This window comes from Pectinophora gossypiella, chromosome 5 (genome assembly GCF_024362695.1).
Source record: "Pectinophora gossypiella chromosome 5, ilPecGoss1.1, whole genome shotgun sequence".
In the NCBI taxonomy this organism is placed as follows: Eukaryota; Metazoa; Arthropoda; class Insecta; order Lepidoptera; family Gelechiidae; genus Pectinophora; species Pectinophora gossypiella.
This window is the reverse complement of record NC_065408.1, coordinates 15,039,693-15,065,317: the sequence shown is the minus strand read 5'-3', so window position 1 is coordinate 15,065,317 and position 25,625 is coordinate 15,039,693. Positions and strand designations below refer to the sequence as shown.

Genomic DNA, 25,625 nt, shown 5'->3' with positions numbered 1-25,625 from the left:
ATTGTGTGGGTGTGGTGGATAAAGCTGTATGTATACGCTTTGTTCTGGTAAAACGCGTTAATTATTGTGAAAATAATTGGAAAGGAATGCAAAAGCAGTTTTTTGGTAGCCTAACTAACTTCTTATTCTATTTAGATATTGATTTGTCTGCTCCATTGCTCGATGCCACACTATTTCTTTCTCACTGTTATATATCATTCACTATTCTTCACTCTCTCTCTATTTAAGAGCTGCGCTCTTGTCGGTGGAGTAATCGCCATTCCTCTCTTCTTCCCGCCAAAACCTTCACCTCCCGATGCGACTCGACCTGCACCTTCTCTTTTATTTGTTTGGTTTTTTTTTTCACTATTATTTTATATTTATTTTTTATTTTACTATTTTTCTATATTTTATAATTTTCCTCTTTCCGCGTCATTTTTCTTTTTATTATTGATTAGGTATAGGCTCCTGTCATACCACAATCTTACCTGCTGGAAGGTGGAACACAGTCCGCTTACAGAAAAGCGACGTCGTCGACACCATGGTCGTTGGTCTGAAAGCGCTCTTACCTAGAAAAGGGCTAATCAGTCTAGGCTTGCTTTTTTATGACGTACTTATTGTAGATTTGCCGCAGATGGCATTAACTACTTAGCCGGACAAATGGGGAGCGCTGAGGGCGCTCCCGGTACAAAATTTCAGACAACAGGCATGAGGGTGCCCAGTTGGGCGCGAACTTCGGTTCAGGGCGTCGTCTGAGAGGATATTTGAAAGAATTAATCGACCCTAGTGGGTCGATAGCGAAATTTCAAGATTATAATGTTCAGGAAACACAGACGGCGGCAAAGTATTCCAGTCCTTCGCTATTCGCACAAAAAAGTCAATCAATCAATAATACTTTATTGCACAACGACATATACACAGGACACAAACATACGAATAAAAATAAGCACAATAGGCGACCTCATTGCTAAAAAGCAAAAAACAATGTCTATCGCTGACGCCCCACTTCTTTCTTAGATTTTTTCTTTCGGGATTTTTTCTTCCGGCTCGATCCTCTCAGATGCTAAGTTAAGCCAAGATTCCAGTCTACTTGAGCAGAAGTTATCTACAATTGAAAATATTCGTTTATATACTTACTTGTAGAATTCACAGCAATAAAAATTAGTAAAGCATTAAAAACATTCAGTGATACTACATCGATGGGACCTGATCAGCTACCAGCAATACTGCTAAAAGAATGTCACTCAATTTTGGCTCCCCAACTATCCCACATCATGACCTTATCATTTGATACTGGGAAACTACCGCGGGACTGGAAAGAGGCTCATGTCACTCCAATCTACAAAAAAGGTGATAAATATTTGGCAGTCAACTATCGCCCTATTAGTCTCACCAGTATTGTTTGTAAAACAATGGAAAAGATAATTGCTACTGAATTACGAAAATTTATTGAGAAGGAAAATATTATAATTGAGGAGCAACATGGATTTGTACCTAAAAGATCTATAGTGTCTAACCTGCTTCTGTGTCTTGACAAGTGGACTACATATTTTGACAATGGACAACCAATCGACGTAATTTACCTAGATTACGAAAAAGCTTTTGATAGAGTGCCAATAAACCGATTGATATATAAATTGGAGCACTTTGGTATCAGGGGACGACTTCTTCATTGGATAACCGATTTTCTTATTGACCGAAAATTCAAAGTTAAGGTAGGGGAAACCTTATCGAATGCCCATGACGTCCAAAGTGGCGTACCGCAAGGATCAGTACTCGGTCCAATCCTGTTTGGTATATTTATAACGGATCTGAAAAGGGCCATCAAATCAGATTTGTCAATTTTTGCAGACGACACAAAAATTTTCGGCGACCCCGTTGTTAGCCACAATATCATACAGGATGACCTGGAACGCATTTTTCAATGGACACAGGACTGGCTTCTTTCACTAAATACAACAAAGTGTATGGTCCTGCATATTGGAAAGAATAACCCTTGCCTACCGTACACTATTAACTCTGTGCAGCTCCAAGCTGTTGATAAGCAACAAGATCTAGGTATAATAGTCAGTAACAATCTTAAGTGGGAAGCTCATCTTAGTTATATAACCAAAAAAGTGCACTCTATGTTGTACATAATTAGGAAGGCCTTTTATGTTGTTACTAAGGAATTGTTTATCAAGCTTTACAAGACATACGTCCGCCCACAGCTTGAGTATGGCTTCCAAATATGGAACCCATATTTTAAAAAGGACATAGAGATGTTAGAAAAAGTTCAAAGAAAAGCTACAAAGATGGTAACGTCACTCCGAAATAGATCTTATGAGGAACGTCTGCTTGAATTAAATTTAACCACTCTAAAAGAACGAAGACAAAGAGGTGATCTTATAGAAGTTTATAAAATACTACAAGGGCACTACAACATTAAACAATTAAAGGAACTATTTAAATTCAACAAAAACACAAATTTAAGAGGGCACTCACTGAAACTGTACAAGCCTCCATGTGCAAGCAACCCCAGAAAACATTTTCTTCCCAACCGCGTAGTGGACTCATGGAATAAGCTTCCAGAGTCAGTGATCAGTGCACCATCAGTGAACTCATTTAAGAATAGACTTGACGAACATTACAAAAAAACAAAAACCCAAGTGCAGTGACGTACACGCATCAGCCTATGCTGCTAGTGTACTTAATAAATAATAATAATAATACAAAATAGTTCAGATAAAGGAAAACTAAATAAGCTCACGAGTATATTCCAATGGGATAGACAGAGGTACTTACATCAATCACAAGATGAACTAAGTATCTACACCTCACCGAGCTTTCGATCGTTTAGATATTCGTAATCAAATTCATTAATGTGGCCAATGTAATAAAGATTGAATGATTTAAGTGCTAAGGTATTTTATCTGAAACTTGAGAATTTCTTCCGCAAACATTTCTGCTATCTCCGTCAAGGTCTCTCCGTTTGATCAAAGATGTAGTGTTATTGTAAAAAGGAATAGATATCCGGTGCCCAAACCAACATTTAAGGCCGCCTCGCAAATAAAATGGAGCTTCAAATCATATAAATCAATTGCCAATATTAAAATAGACGCTTACCGACTTTATCGTAGCTAGAGTACTTAGTGATATGAAAAGGAAGTGCAATAAAATACGATGTGTATAGATTTATTACTATTTTGTGAGATACGCTAGAAAGCAAAAATTTTATTCATTTATATTATTATTTATATCAAGCAACAAAGACAGATCATCGTCATCAATCAGCCCGCATCATCCCACTGTTAGGCATAGGCCTCCTCCATTTTGCACCACTCTTTCCGGTCTTGCGCTAACCTCATCCACAACTTTCCCGCCGTTGCAACGACCCGACCCGACTACCGGGCCGCTGGTCTACCCTACCTATTGACCTTTTCCCATCTCGTGGCCACCATTCTGACGGCCTTTGTACAAATGTGAGGTATACATTTGTAACCTAAACTATAAATTATAAAAATTAACAATCAAACAATAAGACTGGATGTGACTTGCACAATATTGCACGAATATTACCGGAAACATAAATAAAGGGTGTTAGTGACATCGTACTGAATACTAAGGGGACGATTTGGATCATGATTCTGAGTTGATAACGAGAGGAATTTATAAGATTTTTTTTTTAATTATTTTCAGTTCCATACTTCCAGAAAATTCCGCTTGATATCAACTAGGAATCGAGGTCTGAATTACCCATCAAAGTTTTCGTTACGATGTCAATAACACCCTGTATCAAAGCGGTCTGTCTTTCCAAAACTCTGTAATCTTGGAGTTTTAATGGTACAGTGTCTGGGTATTATTAAGTAATTAAAGAGTAGTCGAACTTAGACTGCATCATCTCATCACCGCGAATTAATGTGGTGAAATGTCAGATTATTTAAAAAAAAGCGACTGAAAATTAAAAACTCAATTGTGACACTTCCAAAAGCAGCTAGGTGTCAATTTAATAACTGCTCCTCATTACTTTCCAGTGTATTCTTAATCAGTATCATAGCAACATTTAATCGTAATCCTTTTTATAGCTGTTCAATATTTTACCTTATCTTGAAGTAGTTATTGTGTTTATTGTGGTGTAAAAATGAGATTATAGCATATTACTTTTATAAATCATTTTTTCCTGCCAACTGAATATCGTCATGAAAATCCTTTTTATTTTTCAGGCTCAAAAACATTTTTTTTCTGCTATTAAAGTTCCTAACTACTATTATTCATCAAAGTTAATACATATTTTAACAGTTTGATTGAAATCAAAATAATTTTGTAGAGCAATGACCTGGATCTAGACACAATTATTTATAGCTAACAGCTGTATGATGTGAATTAGAGAATTATTTATTTGAAGCTGTTAAAAAAAGTATTGAACTCAAATTGAGCTAGGTATCCCAGTTCTATTACAGATTGTTGTAAAAATAAGTAAAAAAATCGACAAATATTTATAAGTAATATTATAACAGGAGCACTACTCTCGAAGGTTAATTAGGTACTTAATAATAATGTTTATGTTGATACTTCCTAATTGTTTCTGTGAAAGATAAAGTTTAACTTTTTAATTTAATTAGGGTACTTATATAAGTTTTCAATATTTATTTTTTCCATATTTTTTTAAAATATTCTTAGATGATATACGTTCACTGTATATGAACCACATATGAGGCAATAAATTTGAAACTCATACGTGCATGTTCCATATGTGGGGCACATTTTTTCTTGCCATAGTGCGTCTTTGTACATTAATTTTCATGTGTTTATCGAGAAATTACATTGCACGTGAGGGGTTGATATCTAATTTTCACTTACGCAGTCAACGTGTTAAAAAAAAATTATTATTGAAACTCTTGATTTTATAGAAAGTACCTATTAACAGTTCATCTACGCTTATATTAGGTACAACTTAACATAAACAAGGATTTAGCGCATAATAACTTCAGTCATGCGTGAATCAATATAAGTCGAGTAAATAAAATAGGTACCACACCAAATCAATTCTCGCCAATTCCCTAGTGGGCACCTAATCAATGAAGTCAGACCTTACATCATTAACTATAAACATTGGATTTGTCAGGTGGTTACAGTCCCTGATGTGCCGTTCCAGGGAATTTTCCCAAAGTAAGAATGTTCCCGTTGCAAAAACTCTTTAATAGTAAGGGCACTGGCTGCTTTTATATTTCAAATTGTTCTTTCTTGTACTCTCATCCTATCTGGATAAAGACTTGGTAATAGTGATGACGACGATGTGATCCAGCCGATTTCGGCTACGGCGACTGCTTCAACTCCAACGTTCATGTGCTCGCATGTGGCTTATAGCCAATCTTATTGGAAAAGATCCTCGCACTTAGCGGGCATGTGAGCAGACCATTTCATCAACATCAGCCGTACGACTCACTGCTGGGCATATGCCTCCCCAAGGATCTCCACAACGATCGGTCCTGCGCTGCCCGCATCCAGCGGCTTTCCGCGACCTTCACCAGATCGTCGGTCCACCTTGAAGCGGGCCTACCCACTGAGCGTCATCCGACACGTGGTCGCCATTCTAAAACCTTTCCGCCTCAGCGGCCATCGGTTCTCCTCGCTATGTATCCTGCCCACTGCCACTTCAGCTTTGCAATTCTCCGAGCTATATCGGTGACTTTAGTTCTCATGCGGATCTCCTCATTTCTGATTCAGACCATTTAAATATGTATAATTGATCGCCGCAGGTGGTCGAGCTTTCAATTCATCGCTGATGATCAAAGTCATGAACCTTGGTGTGAACCAAAGCTCACCATTCCGGACGTTTAGTGTTAGCTTTTCCCACTGACATGACTCAATGCCGCACTTTCTTATGTGCCGCTTTGGCACGTCTTTGTACCTAAGGAGTTGTCCGCCATGCTTGCGCTTGCCTTCTTCAAGTTCATAATAAAAGACGCGTTTCGCCACTCGCTGCTCAGTCATTAATGACTCGTGTCCGCACCACCGAAGCTGTCTGCCGGGAATGTTCCCAAAGTGGGAAAATTCCCAGAAACGCCACATCACTGGTGGTAACCCGCTGAGCGCAACGAATGCACAGTTGGTGCTAACTGCATTCACTCAGCCACTTGGCCTTGAAGACAACACCTGCACCGGTATAGACAATTGAACAGAGGTCGTGAGTTCAAACTGGGACGTGGTTTTGGACGTTTTACAGAAAATTTACTTACAAATTCAAAAATGTCTTTATTCAGTAAGTAACGTAGTTACACTCGGAATCGCTAATTGTGCCAAAATACTCTTCGTATAGCGCCAGGTTTTATTCTACTTACAATGCTAAAACTTGAAGATTGGTTAACAAAAATGAAGCTTCAACTACAACTAATGTACTGTTTTAAATCTTTAACAAAATTGAAGACTATAGAGAACCGGAGAGGAAATATAATTGGCCACCTGATACGACACGATTCATTTATAACAAACATTATAGAAGGAAAAATTTAAAGGAAGAGAAAAAGGGGTAGGCCTAGGATAACATTTATGAAACAAATAAAAGAGAAGGTGCAGGTCGTGTCGTATCGGGAGGTGAAGGTTTTGGCGGGAAGAAGAGAGAAATGGCGATTACTCCACCGACAAGGGCGCAGCTCTTAAATAGAGAGAGAGAACAAAATTGGCGTTCAGACCATTTGTGCCTTCATCAGTTTTCCATTAAATAATTCGATCGCCTGAAATGTCTTCGTCTATATCAGCGAAAAAATACGGTACTCACAAAAAATGTTTTTGCCAAAGGTTAAGTACATTTATTTACCCATCTAAGTGTATTTGCATAAAACGTAGGTTCAATTTTGCGATAAAATAAAAAATCTCATAATAAGTAACCTTTTGTCCCTCATAAGACTTACAATATTATTGGTTTAGCCTTTTTTTAGTCACTCAATCAAACCAATTTATTTGCGAGAACACATAAAGATACAAAAAGGTGGTAAAATAATTTAACAGTTTTGTGTTTGGCCTGCATGCAGGTGTACGGTCACGAGCATTAATATGTACTATGTATGTATGTATGTATTACTTTGGTATCATGTCACATTAACTTTTTTGACAAATTGAACTGTAAGTTTCACTAAATGTCAAATATGTTAGTGCGACAGAGTCCTAAAGTGGGTACATTATATTGCTCATGACTGTACGCCTATATGTATTAAAAGAATAAATACAATTAAAAAAAAACAACTTAAAAAAAATTGGTACATGATTAAAGAAGATCAGATACTTATTGTTATTGAAAAATATACTTATTACATTGACAAAATTTCACTATTTTTGTGCCTACCTATTTAAAATATTTATTTTATTTAGCATTTTCTTTTAGATAAGGCCTATAAAATATTAGAATAATAAATCTTTTCTCCTTTTATATCGTCGTCGCTTTCAGCTTAGTAAGAACTAGTGAATATGAAATATTTTTCCATGAAAAATAGTAAGTTTATAGTAACTTCAACAAGAAAGGAAATTGTGTAACTAAAAAAAAATATTAAATGTAAAAATATACCTGTCCGACAGAATAAGACATTTCTTGAATTCAATAATTAAAATTCTGTCGATTCATATCATAAGAAACCTTTATTTAAAAATTAATAAGTTTTAAAATAATTTAAAGCTTTGAATGTATATAGGTGCATTTTCTTTGGAGTCTTCCTAACAAATCTGTGTCATGCAGCGACCCACATGCAATATTGTTGGAAACCTTACACAGATTGTCTTAGCCTTTTGACCTACTACTTATACTGTAATAGATTCTTCTTTGTATGCGTATTCTTAGCAGGTATTACGTATAAGAGATATAATCAACTACTTTTCAGTAGAAAAACAGCCTCATTAATTTTCTTCAGTTTTTCTCATTATTTTAGTGAGCCTCTTTGCGAAAAAAATGTACCGTTCTAAATCTGTGACAGTTTGAAAAAAAAATCTGTTGCGTTCTTTTTACATGTGCCTATTTAATATTTATTTATAACCAGCCAGTAAGAGATATTTCTTTTTCTGAAAGTGAGACGTCATCGTTTGAATGTTTGGTGTTAAAGTTGGAATATATTATTTTAAAAATAGTTGCTGTACGCTCTACCGGCACTTATTGACAAGTTTATTGACTTGCTCTTGATAGCCCATGGAGGATGTTTAGTACCACATCAAAGGTGTAAGAAAATAATAGAATTCTTGGGAACAAGTTTATTTATAAATAAATTACTCTTTTGTCGTAAATGTGTGGGAGAAGGTGTATGCATTTTTCTATAAAATATTATATCTTTTTATTAGTAGACAGATTTTGAAGCCGTTTTTATGTTTTTCTTATTGAATACAGTAATTAATAAAGTTCTACCTAATAAGTGACTTTTAAACATTAAATTGTTTTTATAAGTTACTTTTTCTAAAATAAAAATATGTCCGATCAAAAGTAAGTATTTCAATCACGGAAATAACCGATAAGTACCAAGTGCGTTATATTATGTGAACGATAAAGCTATAAATACGAGTTCCAAGCGTTTTATTGGTTTTTAAAATCATAAAACAAAAATATGGCGGAGATAAACGTTATATAAAAAAAGATTAGTGACATTAATTCGCGATACTTTGTCACAGTCGCGTAAAAGTGTTAATTTGACACTAGCGACTGTGTGTGACGGGAAATGACATTGAGTTTATTAGTACCTAGTACTAGGTAGCTGTACCTATATGTACAGTTTAATAAATAGTGGTGTGACGCGAAAATTATTATTTTTGTAGTGAATTTTTCATAGAGCAACACGGACTTACGCGGACCGGGAAGTTTTGACTAATGGTGGTATTAATAAACTAATCTCAGCTTCGAGACTGCCTCAAGATCATGTCAATGTGACAGTTCTTACATAAAAACAGAGACTTGAGCATGATCTTGAGGGCAGTCTCAGCTGAGATTCGTTTATTAATACCACCCTATGACAGGTGCCGACTAAAGTAGTAAAGTTCTAGGTACTTAAGTATAATTTTATATTACCTATATTGTAACAAATAAACGTATCTGTAGTAGCTATTTCTTTCAGGCAACATTTGATGCTTTTAGTGCAATAATGAATGACCTATTTAAAAATGCGTTCACGAACGAGGAACGATAAACGATACACAGGTAAACAGCCTCCAACTATTAAACAGTTTAACATGGTGTAATGTTTTATTTTTAAACAGTTGTTCTCGAGGAGAAGAATAAAAAAATATCGGAAACAAAATTACAATCCGCTGCCATTCGCGGCCAAAGCCAAAGCCAGAAAACCAGAAAAAAAGCTTGCGAAAGCCAGAAAGAGAGAGAGTAGACGAAAAGGCATGAGAGCCGTGCATTTCATCGCTATTCGTTTTTTTTTTGTTCTAAGCTATACAGCCTCGTTACAACATCTTGTTAGGTACATGTATAGCAAAATTAGTCCACGATGATTACTAAGTATTTTACTTGTAAACACGGCTAAATGAGCCGTTTAATATTAATTTACTTCCAATCCGTCCAACAACATGCCATATGGGGCAGCTATTTTCCTTCTAAGTTTGCATTTGATATAATTAATTAAATACGTGTTCAATTTGGCCGCTTTACAGTGAATTACGTAAGCGCCTTCACATTCGAATGTGATTTTCTTCAACAAAAATTCCGATGTTGTTGAACTAATATCAATCCGGGTAATAATTGAAACCACAATTTTTTACCTAGATTGAAATTACCTTCTCTATTTTCAGGTTATGTGTTAACAAAACCTAGTAGAAATAGTGATTTTAGTTATAAAATCGTATGTTTTCAATAAATAATAAAAGGAGAAGGAATTCAGGCATAACATACACACATGTTAGGTTATGTTAAGAAGTGGTTGGTTAAGCATCTTCGATCCTTCGTTTAAAACATTGCGACATATTAGCAATATTCCAATGAGTGTAACTTATTGCCAGAAACCATGATAGTTGGTCTCTTTTCAGAAATAATTACGTCAATATTCATTATAATCCGTGAGGAATGTACTTACCTACATATAATTTATTCCATATTTTTCCTTCTCCATTCATTTATTGTAATAAACAATGTCTTCTTACATTTAAAAAGTGTAAAATTGATTTACTATTAAGCCTTGGGCAACAAAACGTATTTGAGACTCAACTCAAATCATTATTTTTTCTCAAACTCAATATACCTAATATTTACACGACTTCATTAAAAAGCTTATCGTCACGTAAACGCTATATAGAAAAATCCCATTCGGATCAGACTTTTAGTAACAAAACCGCGAGGTTTGGTTTGGTTTGACACGCTAATTTTCAAAGAAGCGCTTACCTACGTGGTTTTTACTATAACTTAATATCGTCGTTGTCACCCTCACCAAATTTATTTTTGTCAGGATTGAATAGTATTTTGCTCCTAAAACATTCAGTAGAATAGAAACTCTTATGTACGTAAATATCAATTATCTTTTAATATTTTTAACACACAGTCCTACAAAAAAAAACAGGCAGAAGTTTTTTTTAATTTCTGCAAAATTGTCCCGATTGAACATAATAGATTTTAAATTGACGATATATCAATGCCTAACCCGATTAATACTAAGTGTAATTATACACTTTTCAACGTCTCGCCTTATAGCGAAAACCATGTACTTAAGCACTTTTTTGAAAAATCAAATTCTAAATGTCAACAAAACCTCTTTCATTTATGAAATGTCTATTGCAAGGTTTTGTTTCTCCAAAATCGCATCCGAATCAGATTTTAATTGATTTGTGCTTACGTGGTCTTCACCTTATGGCGATGATATATAAAATGTCGGTCCAAGAACGCAACCCTGCGTGAACCAAAATAAATTTCGTTCCCAGTACTTAGTGTCCACTTATCAGTCGCTCTCAGATTAATTAATCCAAATCTGGCTAAAGCCAGTTGACCGTTCTGATGGAAAAAAGTTTAATTACCTTCGCAACTTTTATGGTGGTCGTTTATTTTTATGGCATAGCTCTTGTTGATGCCGGCCGATATCTCAAACTTTAAGGTATGATTTCACGAAGTAGTAAAATAAAATGTTTGACTTTTCTAAAGGATTAGACAGTGTAGAACGTGTACAGCTTATCAACTAATCAACCAACATAACACTGTAGGTATTGCATATTATATTATAACATACAGGACAGTTACAAACGGATGAAATAACGAAAATAATCACAGCCAGGGAACATTAAAATCATTTATTTATCAAGTAACATAAATAATTGTGTTAATAATTTTATTTCTTTTGTTAGTGTAGCTAATTAAATTATATCAAATATTAAGTCCAAAATCACATGCATTTATTTATTGTAAGTGTGGGTCTGTGGGTGTTGGTTGTCTGTGTCTGTGGTGTCCGGGAGTAATAAATGTTTCTTTCTTTCTTTCTAAATTTCCTTCTGATATTTTGTGGTTTTGGCCCAAAGGATTACGGGAGTAAGATTTGTCTGTCTGTCTATTTCACAAGTTTACAAACAATGACCTTGCTACATTGAATTCGCTCGTGCCTTCAATACTTTACCGCTTTAACCCATTAAATACAATGTAGGTAGGTAATGAATGTCCACGTATAACTTCAACAAAAAATTCAATTTATCGACCTGTAAATTATTAAACGTAACATAGCAGAGGTACATTCATCGCAAGATAAACTAACTGCCCACACCTCACAGAGCTTTCTGATAGACCAACGTGATAGGTGGTGAGCCGTATCGCCGTCTATAATGGTCGAGCTAGCAGCTGTGTTAGTGAAAACTGCACTTACTCATTAATAACTCATTGGTCTAAGCCGGTACCAGGGTTCTAACCGGCGCGCGGCGCTCCCTGTTTGAGATCCAAGCTGGTGAACCACAAGACTGTGGTCTTGTGCGTGAGCTGTGCAAAGCATTAGTGACTTAAAATATTAAAGTCGAAAGCCTCAACTATGTTGCTTTAGTCAAAACATTATTGTTTTCCATGGGAACTGTGGTTTGTTTTTGAATTTGGGGTAGATTTTCTGATCTACCTAACTAACTCCTGATAAAATATATTCGTCGATTGTATGTATTAGGTAGGTACATATCGATACTAATCGTTACGTAGATTAACTAGATATCGTAGGCCTTTTTTCTGTCGTATATTATATTGTTGAACACCAAGAATAGGCTAGTTTGCAATTAGTCAAATCAGTTAATCTTTACTAAACGTCAAAACACGAAATTACTATGGAATTTGTATGAGAAAGCAACCCTTGACGTCATAGAAAAACGTGACAAAATGTCGCGCTTATAATTACATTTTTCGTTATTAAAATTCATAAACAAGTTAAATAGAAAAAAGAAAGCATTTTTTGTCACCTTTACATATGTCATTATTTTGTAATCAGAATTTCATAATTTACCTTTGTCCTAGGAGACTGCTCAATCCTCTACACAATCACCAATCTTATCTATGATTAGATGACTACTCACCATTCTCGGAAATTATTCACTGTAATGACTCCAGTCTTGGCAAAGACAAAAAACCTCAGGTAGGTATAAAAAAATACAAAAAATCTAAGCTGCCCATTACGTCCTAACATAACAAATACTTTATTACACAAACAGGAAAATACAAAACAAAAGAGAAACAGAAAGAGTACAATAGGCGGTCTACTACTGGGTAAAGTCTTCTTGATTAACATACATACATACATAAACTCACGCCTATTTCCCACCGGGGTAAGCACTAGACTATAGAATTTCATTTGCTTCGATCCTGACACACTTCTCTTGCTTCCTCCACATTCATCAATTCTTGATTAACCTTATTCCTTATACCGCAATGCTCCGTTGTTGGTTGACTGTTGGTGTTAGGTACAAAGAGAGAGTACTGTTATCTTTTTCAAACTAAATACCAAAGGCTATGCATCTCGTCATTGAAATCCTGCGGATCACTGGCTTGCTTCTCAAACGCGCGCCCCGGTTCGAACTTTGGTACCGGACATACTACAATGACTTATTATTTTATCTTAGGTGCAGTTTTCACTAACACAGTTGGCCCGACCAGTATAGACGATGACTCAACTCACCACCTATCACGGTGGTCTAACAGATTCAGTTCATCTATGGATGTACCTTTCACTAAGTGCCTTTCATTAGGTTATAGATTTAATAATAATTATTAATAATATTAATTTATTGAATTGATGTGACGTGATAATGCATGATATATATTTTAATTTGTATACCTGAATTATAAGGTCGAATATGGCGGACATCCTAGCTATAAGATCATTTTGTATCTATATTCTTTCAAATAAAGCACTTTGAATTTGAAATTTGAAAACTACCACAATTGGGATATAATCGTATAATCGTCATGTTATGCCTAAAAACTATTCCATTTTCAAATTCTACGCAAACTGGCAACGTTGCACAATTCTTTGTGTACGTTCCATTTGTAGTCAGAAAACATAAACATCGTATTATTCATGTCATAGCCAAAACATGACTGCGCTATGGTCATTGCCGTCTCAGTGACTATAATAACGATAAGCCTAACAAAGCGTAAAAGGAACGAGACAATGCAACGACAGTGAATTGTTTAAATTGGTACTTCCTACAACATAGAGGTCACGCTGCAGCCACTAATCTGTTTACAATAAGCTGGACTGGCTAGCCGTACAATCTGACGCTAATAAATATTTTGAAAATAATTGCTATCGAGTATATCGAGTCGGTGATAATTGATATAAGGTAGAAAATTAATAATAACACACTTTTAATAGAGTAATGGATAAGCATTACGATAATTGGACACATACGAGTCAAATTGTCAATGTCTTTTTAAATCAAAGCGGCAGTAGCAAAAATTCTTCGAAATAATGTATACGTGTGTGTGTGTGTAGAGATGTTACCCATTCGAATTAACTTATTAACAATATATCTTATATGGATCTCGCTTTATAGATCCAAAAGATTTCAAAAACATTGGCTACGAATTTCAGTTGACGTCCAGCGCCAAGATGACGATAGTCAAGGATACACAAAACTATCCGCATCAACCTGTCCAGTGTATTGTATAGAGGTCAAGCTCTCTTCTTGTTCGCTTGTCGCTCGCTTCTGTTAATATTTGCGCAAGATTAGATCAGTTTGTCATGTAAATATGCTGACGTGATTGTCAACATGCGGTAAAAGGTTATGGCGTGTGTTTATCATGTCAGAATGTATAATTACACTGTATTCGGCATAAATGGACGCAAATAAGAAAACCGGAATCTTAAGTCTCTTATCCCACTGTGCGACGCAAAAGACGGTTATCTGTTTATATATTAAACTAACAATATATACGGGAATGTAAAGGCTCATGAATTTATTTTTGAAAGGGAATGAAGTAGTTTAAAAATTTGTAGAGCAAATCGGTTTTAAATTATCTAACACGCGTACGTTAAACAATTATCATCAAAATGCTAAATTTGGACGCCGTTGAACTTTGAATCCGATCCTCCAACTCTTCAACTCTTGAACATTCAGATTTTTATACGATTCACTGTATCAAACGCTTCACTCAAATCTGTCAACAACGATTCAACCAAAACTATAGAACTCAATGTTTCAAACGCTTTACTAGAAGTTGTCACCTCACCATCAACGATTCAATTCAGTGACCAAAAGCAAGCTTTAAATGCCTCCAACGGAGTCGGACCGTGAAGGCATGCTGTGCCTGTCGCGCCACGAGGGTTGCCCCTGGGACGAGGCCCTGAAGGAGGCCGACCAGCCCTGGACTGGTCTACAGTACTCCTGCTTGAAGATCCTGCATCTCTATTGCAAGGTCTTCGACAATGAAGATGTCCTGGAAATGGTTATTAGGTAAGATTTATTTTTGTAAGTTTGGAGAATGTTGTTATAATTTACGTAGGTGTTGTTTTTAAAATTGGAAGCCTGTAGATACTAGTGTATGTACTGGTATCATCAGCGTATGATTCCCTATCCTACTTGAATATTAAATAAGCATCAACTGAGATTTTATATCAAGAATACCGTTTTAATGTTTCAACGTTAGTTTACATGATGGACTATTGTTATGGGTGATATGTGATCCCTTGTCACGATAGGGTTCATCATACTCATCGCCATCTTAAGACTTCGTATCAACTGTGGCTGCCAGTTGTCTTGTTGCTCTGCCCACATGGGTTTTTTTTGTTTGTCTCATGTTTGTTGCAGTACTGTTTTGATAGATCATGAATTGAACTCCAAAGCTAAAATAAATAGAAAATAAACTCGTCAATCCTGCCAAAAAACCAAACGGGCAGGAACCACGGAATTTTCGGCTAATCACCGACCGTCACGGGCGATTCTTTCTCCGACTATTTACCCAGTTTACAACCATCGTAATGTTTGCAAGGAGCCCTGAAATCAGCCAACATTACTCATTAGATCCGCCATTAAACGCAAAACGACCGCCTGATGCCCACAATCCCGATTTTAATGCCCACAAAAATGTTTAATGCTACCATCATCGCTTGTTCCGGTGGAAATAACCGGGGTGTCTGTGGTCTGCAGAAATTGATTCTTCTTCTACATTGGCCAAAATGAAACAATTCATCTAAAAAGCAATATTGATTTTTGACATTAGCGTATATGAAAGCAAGTGCGCGGTATCAATTGTTGTAAAAATAGCAATATGGCTCTTTTAATGTGTTTTTTTATTGTGAGAGTGTCCGGAATGTGTAATAAAATGAAATAATATACCTATAGAGCTATAATAGACCATTCTATTGCATTTATATTACAGTCGGTTTCTAGTTTTAATGAAGTTATACAAATCATACATAAACAGTATCCAAGCTGCAATTTTACAGCTGGCTTGTACTTAGTTCAAATGGAGTAGGTACGTTTGTAATAGCTATAATATTTTATCTAATAATATTTGTAACTAAAAAACTTATGTGTAAAAAAAGCTTTTTATATCCCAAAATTACGAACGTGAACGCTATGGTGTAAGTCTTACACCATTTTCTTTTTAAATTAATGCGACGATATGTAGGTGTCGTAACGCTACGTAAGCGCCTTTTGTAAAAATCACATTCTGACGTGATATTCTGCAACAAAACCTCGATTTTTTTCAATCAGTTTCGATCCGGATGAAAATTGGGACCACATTTTTTACATGGATTGAAACTGGCGTATCTGTTCACAAAGATGTTACGGGTTTTTGAGATATTCCAGATAGTCCTACCTATTTAACAGTCATATTAATATTATAATGCAAGCATATAAAAATAGGTAGGTCCATAGATAGGCAAGTATTCCGTTCAGTAGGGCTAAAATGAGCAACGTGATAAAATTATCGATCGATTCAATTTTGTCGAGATCGATAAGTTTGTTTTTCCCCTAACATGCGTGCGACGTGATTTTGTTCGTATATTGACAGAACGACATGACTTATTTGGGTTCACATTAGCACCAATCGACAAAATGACATAATTATGTCGTCAGAATCGATAAAAACCGTGACAACATTTTATCACGTTGCGCATGGTAGTTCTACAAGTAGAAGTTTGTTTATTTAGTTTAGATCATGTTTTATAAAACATTGTGAATGAGATCAGAAAAAAATCAACACTGGACCGATGCCAGTAGTAGGTGTTTTACATTCACGTAATTTTTTAAATTAAAAATATTTATCTTTTTGCGTCACATTACCACCGATGCGGTCATTTCAAATTAAAAGTTTATAAAAATAAACCATTTAATTTTTGGTCGGTTTAAATTTTAAGACAACAAGCCTGAGGGTGCCCAGTTGGGCGCGAACCTCCGCTTAGGGTGGCTCATAGGGTTATATTTGAAAGAATTAATCAACCGGGTGATAGCGATAAGCGTTGAAAAAGGGAAATCGTCAACCACGCCGGCGGGGTCGGTATCGGGGAAAAATACAATGGATTCCGTTATTCTTCTTATTATCCCGATGTCGTAAAATTTGCCTAAGGAACTTTGTTCACCCCACTATGATGGACTATCGCCGGGCGAAAGGATAACCTTCCACCATTGAAGCTTTCCACGTCCATCTTAGGACATCAATATTGGATCTGCAACTTATCTAATAACTTGGGACTCTTCACACTTTTGCGGCCAAGTAATTCACGTAGTCTGACGTAAACCTACAAGTCTTTAAAAAAAACTTTTAATACCCCAAAATTACGAACGTGATCTCTATGGTGTAAGAATTTCATAGATAACCTTCGTAAAACCCAACCAGTATTTTATCCATGATACCTTTTTAAATGTCAATCCATTTACAACACACCCCAGATGTTTGTTCGACAGCTGATGCAAAGCAAACTAGGCTTGGCAGTGGATTCCATTAGACGGTCATACCAAAGGTCGAGGTGTGGAATCTGGAGACCCGAGTGACATTACGAAGATTGTTTAGCTGAAGAAATCAAGGGCGGATATTCTGGGAACAGGGGGTTAAAAAGGCCACGTCGAAGTAACAGGCAAGATTCCAACTAGTCAAATCAGTTACTTTTTACTAAACGTCAAAACACGAAATTACTATGGAATTTGTATTAAAAACTACACTGTGACGTCATAAAAAAACGTGATATAATGACGAACTTATTATTACGTTTTTACATACATACATACATACATAAACTCACGCCCGTAATCCCTAATGGGGTGGGCAGAGCCACAAGTAATCAAAGACAACTTGCAGCCACTGTTGATACGAAATCCAAAGATGGATATGATGAACCTTATGGTGATAAGGGATCAACCTATCGCCCATAACATTAGTCCATCATGTATTACGTTTTTATTTATTAAAATTCATAAATAAGTAAAATAGAATGAAGAAAATGTTTTCCGTTAGTTTTAGATATGTCTTTATTTAGTAAACAGATTTTCATAATTTATCTTGAATCTAGTACACGACCAAATTTACACGACTCACGACCCAATTTATTATATATATAAAAGCAATATTGCAATTTGACATTTGCGCATATAAAAGTAAGTGCGCAATGCAAACAAATGTCAAATTGCGATTTTGCTTGATGACAGGTATACACTAATAGATACAATAATGAGAAAGTTCTAATAAAAAATATCGTTCATGATAAAGTTTTAGTAAAGTTAGAAAAATGTTCAAGATTTCAATCGCAGCAGGCAAGTACTCTCAGCAACCGATCAATCATCGTAACTCAATCTGTAGTCTTTTCCAATTCCATTAAGAAATTTCGCAAAAATCGCGTCTATAGTATTCTTCTTCTTTGCGAGTCGATGGCGATCGAAGCTAAATTTTTGCTGACCAATAATTGGCCACGCTTACGGCATTGTTAGTGGCTTCGTACAGGTCTTCAATAGTGCAGGTGTTAGGGCACTTAGGACAGCACAAAAGGTGAGCCATAGTTTGTGGTGATACTCCACACTCGCAATCATCGCAACCATCTATAGTATTGTTTTTTTAATTGTCCCGAATTCTGACAAATACACGTCCGAAGACAACTTGCAGTCACTGATGATACGACGTTCTTAAGATATGATGAACCGATGGCAAAGAATCAGGCTATCGCTTATTAACAATTGTTCGTCATGTTAGAAAGGATTCACTATTTCTGTCGGTTTTTACGACATGCCCGAGAAGTCAAGCAGCTGAACGTGTTCTGTCTTTTATTATCTCTCAATCCAGCATAGAAGCTAACGAGCAATATTCCATATTGACATTTAGTGCCTTTTGATTAGATATATTTTTTATTGACCATTAACACTGAAACGAAAGTGAAAATATAGGTTTTGTAGGTAATGTAGGCTTTAAGTAATTGGCACGAAGAAATTGCGAATATTCTGCCTATCTTTTAATATAAGGTCAACCGGTCATAATTTGGCACTTTCCGCGAATTTACAGCTATTTAAATCCCGTTTGATGTGCGCAAGATTTGATACGTACGTCATATTGTCAATTTTAACCTAACCTCAAAATAATTTGATTGAAGTCGGCCTTCGGTCGTCAATCATGTCGGTATATTATGCCAAGAATCAGATTTCTGATTGGAAATTATAATTGGTTTTGTCACAAGTTCAGTCAGACGAAACAACTTTGTTCATTTATGATCGAGTCCAAAACAGCACATTTTGTTACATACATACATAAACTCACGCCTATTTCCCACCGGGGTAAGCAGAGACTATAGAATTCCATTTGCTTCGATCCTGACACACTTCTCTTGCTTCCTCCACATTCATCAATCGCTTCATACACGCACGCCGGTTCAGAGTAAATCGTATTAAACCTTGATATTGCGCATTTAATTTTAGGGGTCACAAAGTGTTTTTTGTGATACACCCCCCACCGGGATTCAAACCCAGGACCTCCGGATCGTGAGTCTAACGCTCATCCACTGGACCACGAAGGCCGTTTCGTGCTATGAAATTCATCCAAAGAAAAATAGTTTCAATAGGCTTACAATTGAAAACACAAACAATACTAGAGTGTATAGTACTATAATATAGGGAGCCGTGGTAGCCCAGTTGGTAGAACGCTTGCCTCTCACTTTGAGGTCGCAGGTTCGAATCTAGCACAGGCCTAAACCAATGATTGCCGAATTTGTTTTCGAATTCATGTTTGGATCATGAGGAAACCCACATTCCCGAGAAATGATTTTTCGAAGGTGTGTGACCTAACCTCTGTTGGGCTGGGTTCCCTACGCGGGTTGGAAGATCAGACAGGCAGTGGCTTCTGTGAAAAACCGGACCTGTCAAATCTTCAGGTTAGGTAAGCGGACCTTGTGAAAAACGGGATAACGCTAAGGAGATGATAGTACTATAATGATAGTAGTAGGTAGTGGGCATCACGACATCCTGATGTAAAATATGCATCACAATCGACAATGACAAGTTGCAATAACATACCTTACCGTGAAAACAGAGAAAGTTTACAAACTGACAGACAAACAATTTCTTTGCATCGTATGATGAATTACTCTGACTCTATTGACGTTCCGTTTTTGTTTTCTTGTTCTATTTTAAGAAATACTTATCCTAGAGCTGGCAGTAACAGGGTAGTTTCCAACTAGTCAAATCAGTTACTTTTTACTAAACGTCAAAACACCAAATTACTACGGAATCTGTATGAAAAAGCAACCTGTAGAAAAACGTGAGAATATGTCGCACTTATTATTACATTTTTGGTTATTAAAACTCATAAATAAATTAAATAGAAAAAAGAAAACGTTTTTTGACACCTTTAGATCTGTCTTTATTTAGTAATCTGAATTTCATAATTTATTTTTGACTCAATTCATCTAAACAGCAATATTGCAATTTGACATTTGCGCATATAAAAATAAATGCGCAATGCAAACAAATAACCACAAGAACGGATGATTCCTAGTTCTGAAAACTTCCTTGTTTGTTAAGTATTATTATACTTATGCTGGTTAATTTAATTAAGAAGGAAAATTTATTTGAAAACTGAACAATAACTGTTTCAATTGTCATTATGGAGTAAGAGATTCTATACAAAAGCAGTCAGGGTATCTAAAAACTTTAATGCCTCTTTGGGCGATTGGCTAATTGATGTTAACGTATCGTGTATTTAATCATTTAAAAATACGAATTAAAGTGATAGACAAGTCTTTCTGCATCCCAAGAATACCAACATTGCCAACGGAGCCCAAAACTATAAAACAAGTCACCACACATTTACAAAGATAACTAAAATATAATTTATAAAGTAAAGCTCAAACCACAGAGCAATGAAACAAATCGGAGTAATCCGCAATTCCCGTTCATCCGCTTAAGAAAACACATAAACTATGGGCAACATGACGAATTGGATACAGGTCGTGTCGTATTCGAGTATCCGAATGATGATAAGCAGATAACGAGAACACAGTCATTCTAAATTTTTTACAAATACAAAAATATTTTATTGGGCACACTGTACACAGGAAAACAAAGATACAAAAACAAAGGGAGTTTAAGAGCACAATAGTGCTTTTTCCTTTAAATCCAATGCAATAGGGGCGGTACTAATAGCGAAGTAGAAACGTTCAGGGAACGGAGACGGAGTTTCTATGAAAACGCGCTGCGCCTTGCTGAAGCTCTGTGTGAACGGACGTAAAACGTACCTTCTAAAACAGTGTTTCCTAGCCTGGGGGTAATTACCCCCTCAGGGGTGAAATGGATATTCCAGGTAACACGGGATGGCACGAAATAGTATTATAACTCTTGTTACATTAAAAACAACAGCCAGAAACCGTCTAAATGTTGAGCATGACATGAGATGCGCGTTGCGTGAAACCGAACCTAATATTGTCAAACTTGCGAATGCAAAGCAATTTCAACCTTCATACTAGCTAACTCCGAGATTTATATATTACTTTACTAGTTACCTAAACGTGCATTTTCTTACTTGCATAATAAACATATATTCGTTCGAATTTGTGTGGTTTTAATTATTTTAAATTAGGGGTAAACTCCATTTCCATACTTGTTCACAGGGGTAGTGACATTAAAAAGGTTAGGAACCACTGGTCGAAAACATTACAAAACATCCTATCCCTGCTTCCAAACTCTGTTTACATATTGTATGATATCTCAATTCAATTTTTGTCTGCCAATCAGTGTTCTCTTAAAGGTCTATGGTAAGTAAGGTACCTTGTTTTAAGTTTACGCGGTTATTATCATAATTAAAGCACATAATAACGGGTTCTTACCGCGTTAAGAACCCGTAACAGCGCGTAACAGTGTCGAAATATCGGGAGTCTCATATCCCCATTTAAACGCGGTAAGAACCCGTTATTATGTGCTTTAATTAAGTAAGGTACCTACTTTGAAAATTGACTGTATTCGATCTGATTTTTATAATTTGCAGGCTTAACCGACCTAATAGACCTAAGGGTCTATTGCTATTCGACATTTGTTTTAAATGCGCAACTGTCAAATTGCAATATTGCTTTTTAGATTAATTGCTTCAATGTGGCCTAATACGTTTTCATGGTTTTCTTATGAATGAGACACGAACTTTCTTAGCGGTGTAAAGAGATAGGGCGATAGTATGACCAATCGTAGCGTCTGGCAGATTCTAACGCAGTATTGATACAAACCACACAGTCAACATACGTAATAGTGTAGGTGTTGCTGTATCAACAACAACAGTGTTTTAAAATATCATTAAATTTTTCAATGACTTACGTCATGCAGTAAGAAAAACATGCATCATCGTGAGGAAATCCATATGCCGGAGTAGATTGATACATTTTCTAAAGCTTGTAATTGTGATTTGAATGTAGGTATTTGACATTTGTTTGCATTGCGCCATGTCAAATTGCAATATTGTTTTTTAGATTAATTGCTTCGATGTGGCCTTTTTGGACCCCCTGATCTACAAATTGCCTTTTTTTCCTTTTGATGGGAGTGGATTTCAATGGCAGGTTATATTTTATGTTTGTTCATTACTTACCTACATCTTCTAAAGTCTTTGGAAAGAATATTTGCTTTTGGAAATATATTAGGTTTTGTTTTATTCTTATTCATAACATTTTATTTCTAAATCTTTGGTGTTTTGCCTCCGCAACCTAACGTCGTAGTATTATTCCTTATTCTATGCTAACGTGTCAAAATGAAAAAACAATAAAAATGACAGATTGAAAATGAACACCCTTTTCCCGCGCTAAATCAGGGGTACGCTCATAAATCTATTCTTAATTTACAATCGTCATTTATCCGGCGCCGTTAGTCGCGTATAACGTCTGCGGAATAAATCTCTTTTATTTATTTGTTTTATTTAGAATTCAGTTTGTGAACGCGCGATAGATTCATTATCTGTGGGATAATTTGGGCGCATTCCAATATTGACGCGGTTTTATGATTGGAACATAATAATTAATTATTTTTTTTGTAGATTTTAGTATAATTGATTAAAATTGCAATTGTGTTTTCATTTAGTTTAAAACTTATCATGATGGATTTTCAAAAAGGCGCTTATGTGGAGAACCACACTAAAGCTACGATAATTAGCATGGCCCATCAAGTTCTTCTAGAAAGTGCTTTTGTTCTTTTGTCGTGAGTTATTGAAGATTTGCCGCAAATGACATAACTACTTGGCCGGACAAATGGGGAGCGCTGAGGGCTGTCACCCGGTACCACATTTAAGACAACAGGCCTGGGGCCTGTTTCATTGCCTGTTCCAAATTATCGTTGTAATTTATATTATAACATATTATCACATACTTTATTGTAATTTGTAAATTACAAAGACAATTTGATGTACATTGCGGAGTGTGTGATCACAAATATTTTGCAGTTTCATATTAGCTACGTAATGAACACCAAATTGTCGTTGTAATTTATAATTGTAAGTTTTATGAAACAGGCCCCTGATCTAGCAGGTGCCTAGTCACACATTACCTTAGAACATTATCCAAAGTACCTATCCTTCACCTTGGATAATCCGACCAAGTCATAAATCACGCGAAAATATATTTTATGACAACGGCTGAAGCGACACGCATTAAATTTAATGAGTTTCGCGGAACAAAGGTGCAGTAGTGAACTGAGATGTTTGAAAACAATAGCCACGTTCTGGCGGCTTAGTACTGTACGCACGCGACTCTTTCTCGCCGCGACAGAGATCATCTATCTCTTTCTGTGCAGTACTGTGAGAGAGTGACGGGTGAAGTATGTCGACGCGAGAAAGAGTCGCACGCTTACGGTGCTAAGCCTGCTGATGTACATACCTACCTACTTAAGATAAGCGTCTCTGGATTTCTTGATTTATATTAATTCCTACGACCTCCGTGGTCCAGAGGTTGAGCGATCCGGAGGTCCCGGGTTCGATTCCCGGTGGGGGCCATACCACAAAATATACTATGTGATCCCTAGCTTGGTTAGGACGTTACAGGCTGATCACCTGATTGTGCGAAAGTAAGATGTACCGTGTTTCGGAAGGCACGTTAAAACAATAAAGCTAATAATAATAAAGCTTCGTATCTTATTGTACTGGTACTAGCTAAGCACGTAAATTCACTTACAAGTTGTAAACACGGTGTCATCGCCCTCTGCGCGGACGCATGTCCTTGCGCATACCAATTAAGCAGCATGGGAAATGTCTAAACATGTCATATCTGCGGCCATCTACCAGTTAATAACAAGTAATTGGCTTGATTATGATGATTAGACCGTCGTTTACTATTTTGTTGTATTCGGCAGACATTTCTAGTGTGATTATTGTGGTGAAAGTGGAATTTAGACTATCTATGTATTTTTTGACCTACTTGGCCGGATAAAGTTTACGAGCGTAATGGCATCTGGTGACGAAAAGATGGTCACTAGGGTATTTAGATAATAGGTATACAGGGTGTTAGTGACATCGTAACGAAAACTTTGAGAGATGATTCAGGCCATAATTCTAAGTTGATATCAAGTGGAATTTTCCGTCGATCGGTCGAAGTGTCACTAACACCACTACCTACTTGTATGGCTACTGTATGTACTTGTATGGGGCGTAAGTGTCATCGTAACGAATACTGAGAGGGATGATTCAGCTGATTATTCTGAGTTAATATCAAGTGGAATTTTCCATCGTAAAAGTATAGAATTGAAAATAATTAAAAAAAAACTAAAAAAATTACATGAATTTTGCGACGGAAAATTCCACTTGATATTAACTCAGAATCATGGTCTGAATCATCCCTCTGAGTATTCGATGTCACTGACACCCTATACAGGGTGTTAGTGACATCGTAACGAAAACTTTCATATAATTAGTACCGTAACCTTCTAAATGTAAAAATGTTTTAATATGTGATGGGGCTGTACTTTATAAATAAATAAATAAATGACAATCTGCAGTCACTTTTGATACGTAGTCCTAAGATGGATATGACGAACTCTCTAAATCCTAAAAAAAAATACACTAACCGCGACATGGGTCCGTGTCGCCTATAACATCAAGAGCTTCGACTTTTCGACGTTTATATATGTCACCGTAAAATTGTAAATAACGCGAGATTGTGAACTGTCGAATAATTATGAATCGTATCATATTGCTTACAATTTAACGTATTATTTTTCGGTAGATTATACCTAAATAATTAATAAATACGTACTAGATTTCACAATCTTGAAGAGCATTTATTTTATTTGACTGACACCTGTGTTTTATTTCTAACTCTATGGACACAGAACGGTCTACTGTAAGGCCGACCAATCAGGGACAGCCGTCGGACAGTTGACAATTTGACAATTGTAAGATTGTGATTTAACAGTTTTACTTCGATAGATTATAATCTGACGAATAATAATACGTTAAATTGTAAGCAGTATATTACGATTCACAATTTTTCGACAGTTCACAATCTCGCGTTATTTACAATTTTACGGTGACATATACATGGATAGGACTCTGCGGCTGTTGGTCAAAGCCCTCGGTATAACACGAGACACGGAGCCCGTGCATAATAAAAAGAACAATTATTTCTAGAAGATCCTTTCTTTCCTGACTATAGAATTCAGAATTGTCTAGAAGACTTATTAAGGAATTAAGCCCCTTACGCTTCGATATAGATTAGGTAATAAGTAGGTATTTTCATACAGATTAGCTCCTTGAATAAATACTTTTCTAAGTCGAGGACATCATCATCAGCCCATTAACG

At 36.1% G+C, this 25,625-nt stretch overlaps 1 protein-coding gene across 3 annotated transcripts in view; it reads left to right on the top strand.

The window, feature by feature from the left end:
* LOC126367027 (four and a half LIM domains protein 2) overlaps nucleotides 1-25,625 on the top strand; it is a 206,715-nt gene that overhangs the window by 99,309 nt on the left and 81,781 nt on the right. Inside the window, exon 1 of one of the 3 annotated variants that reach the window (XM_050010401.1) lies at nucleotides 14,635-14,835. The exons of the other annotated variants lie outside the window; for them this stretch is intronic. Within the exon in view, the coding sequence (XP_049866358.1) occupies nucleotides 14,651-14,835 (185 nt within the window). The 5' untranslated portion in view covers nucleotides 14,635-14,650. Of the gene's footprint in view, nucleotides 1-14,634; nucleotides 14,836-25,625 lie in introns of those variants that run through there. 3 annotated transcript variants of the gene reach the window in all.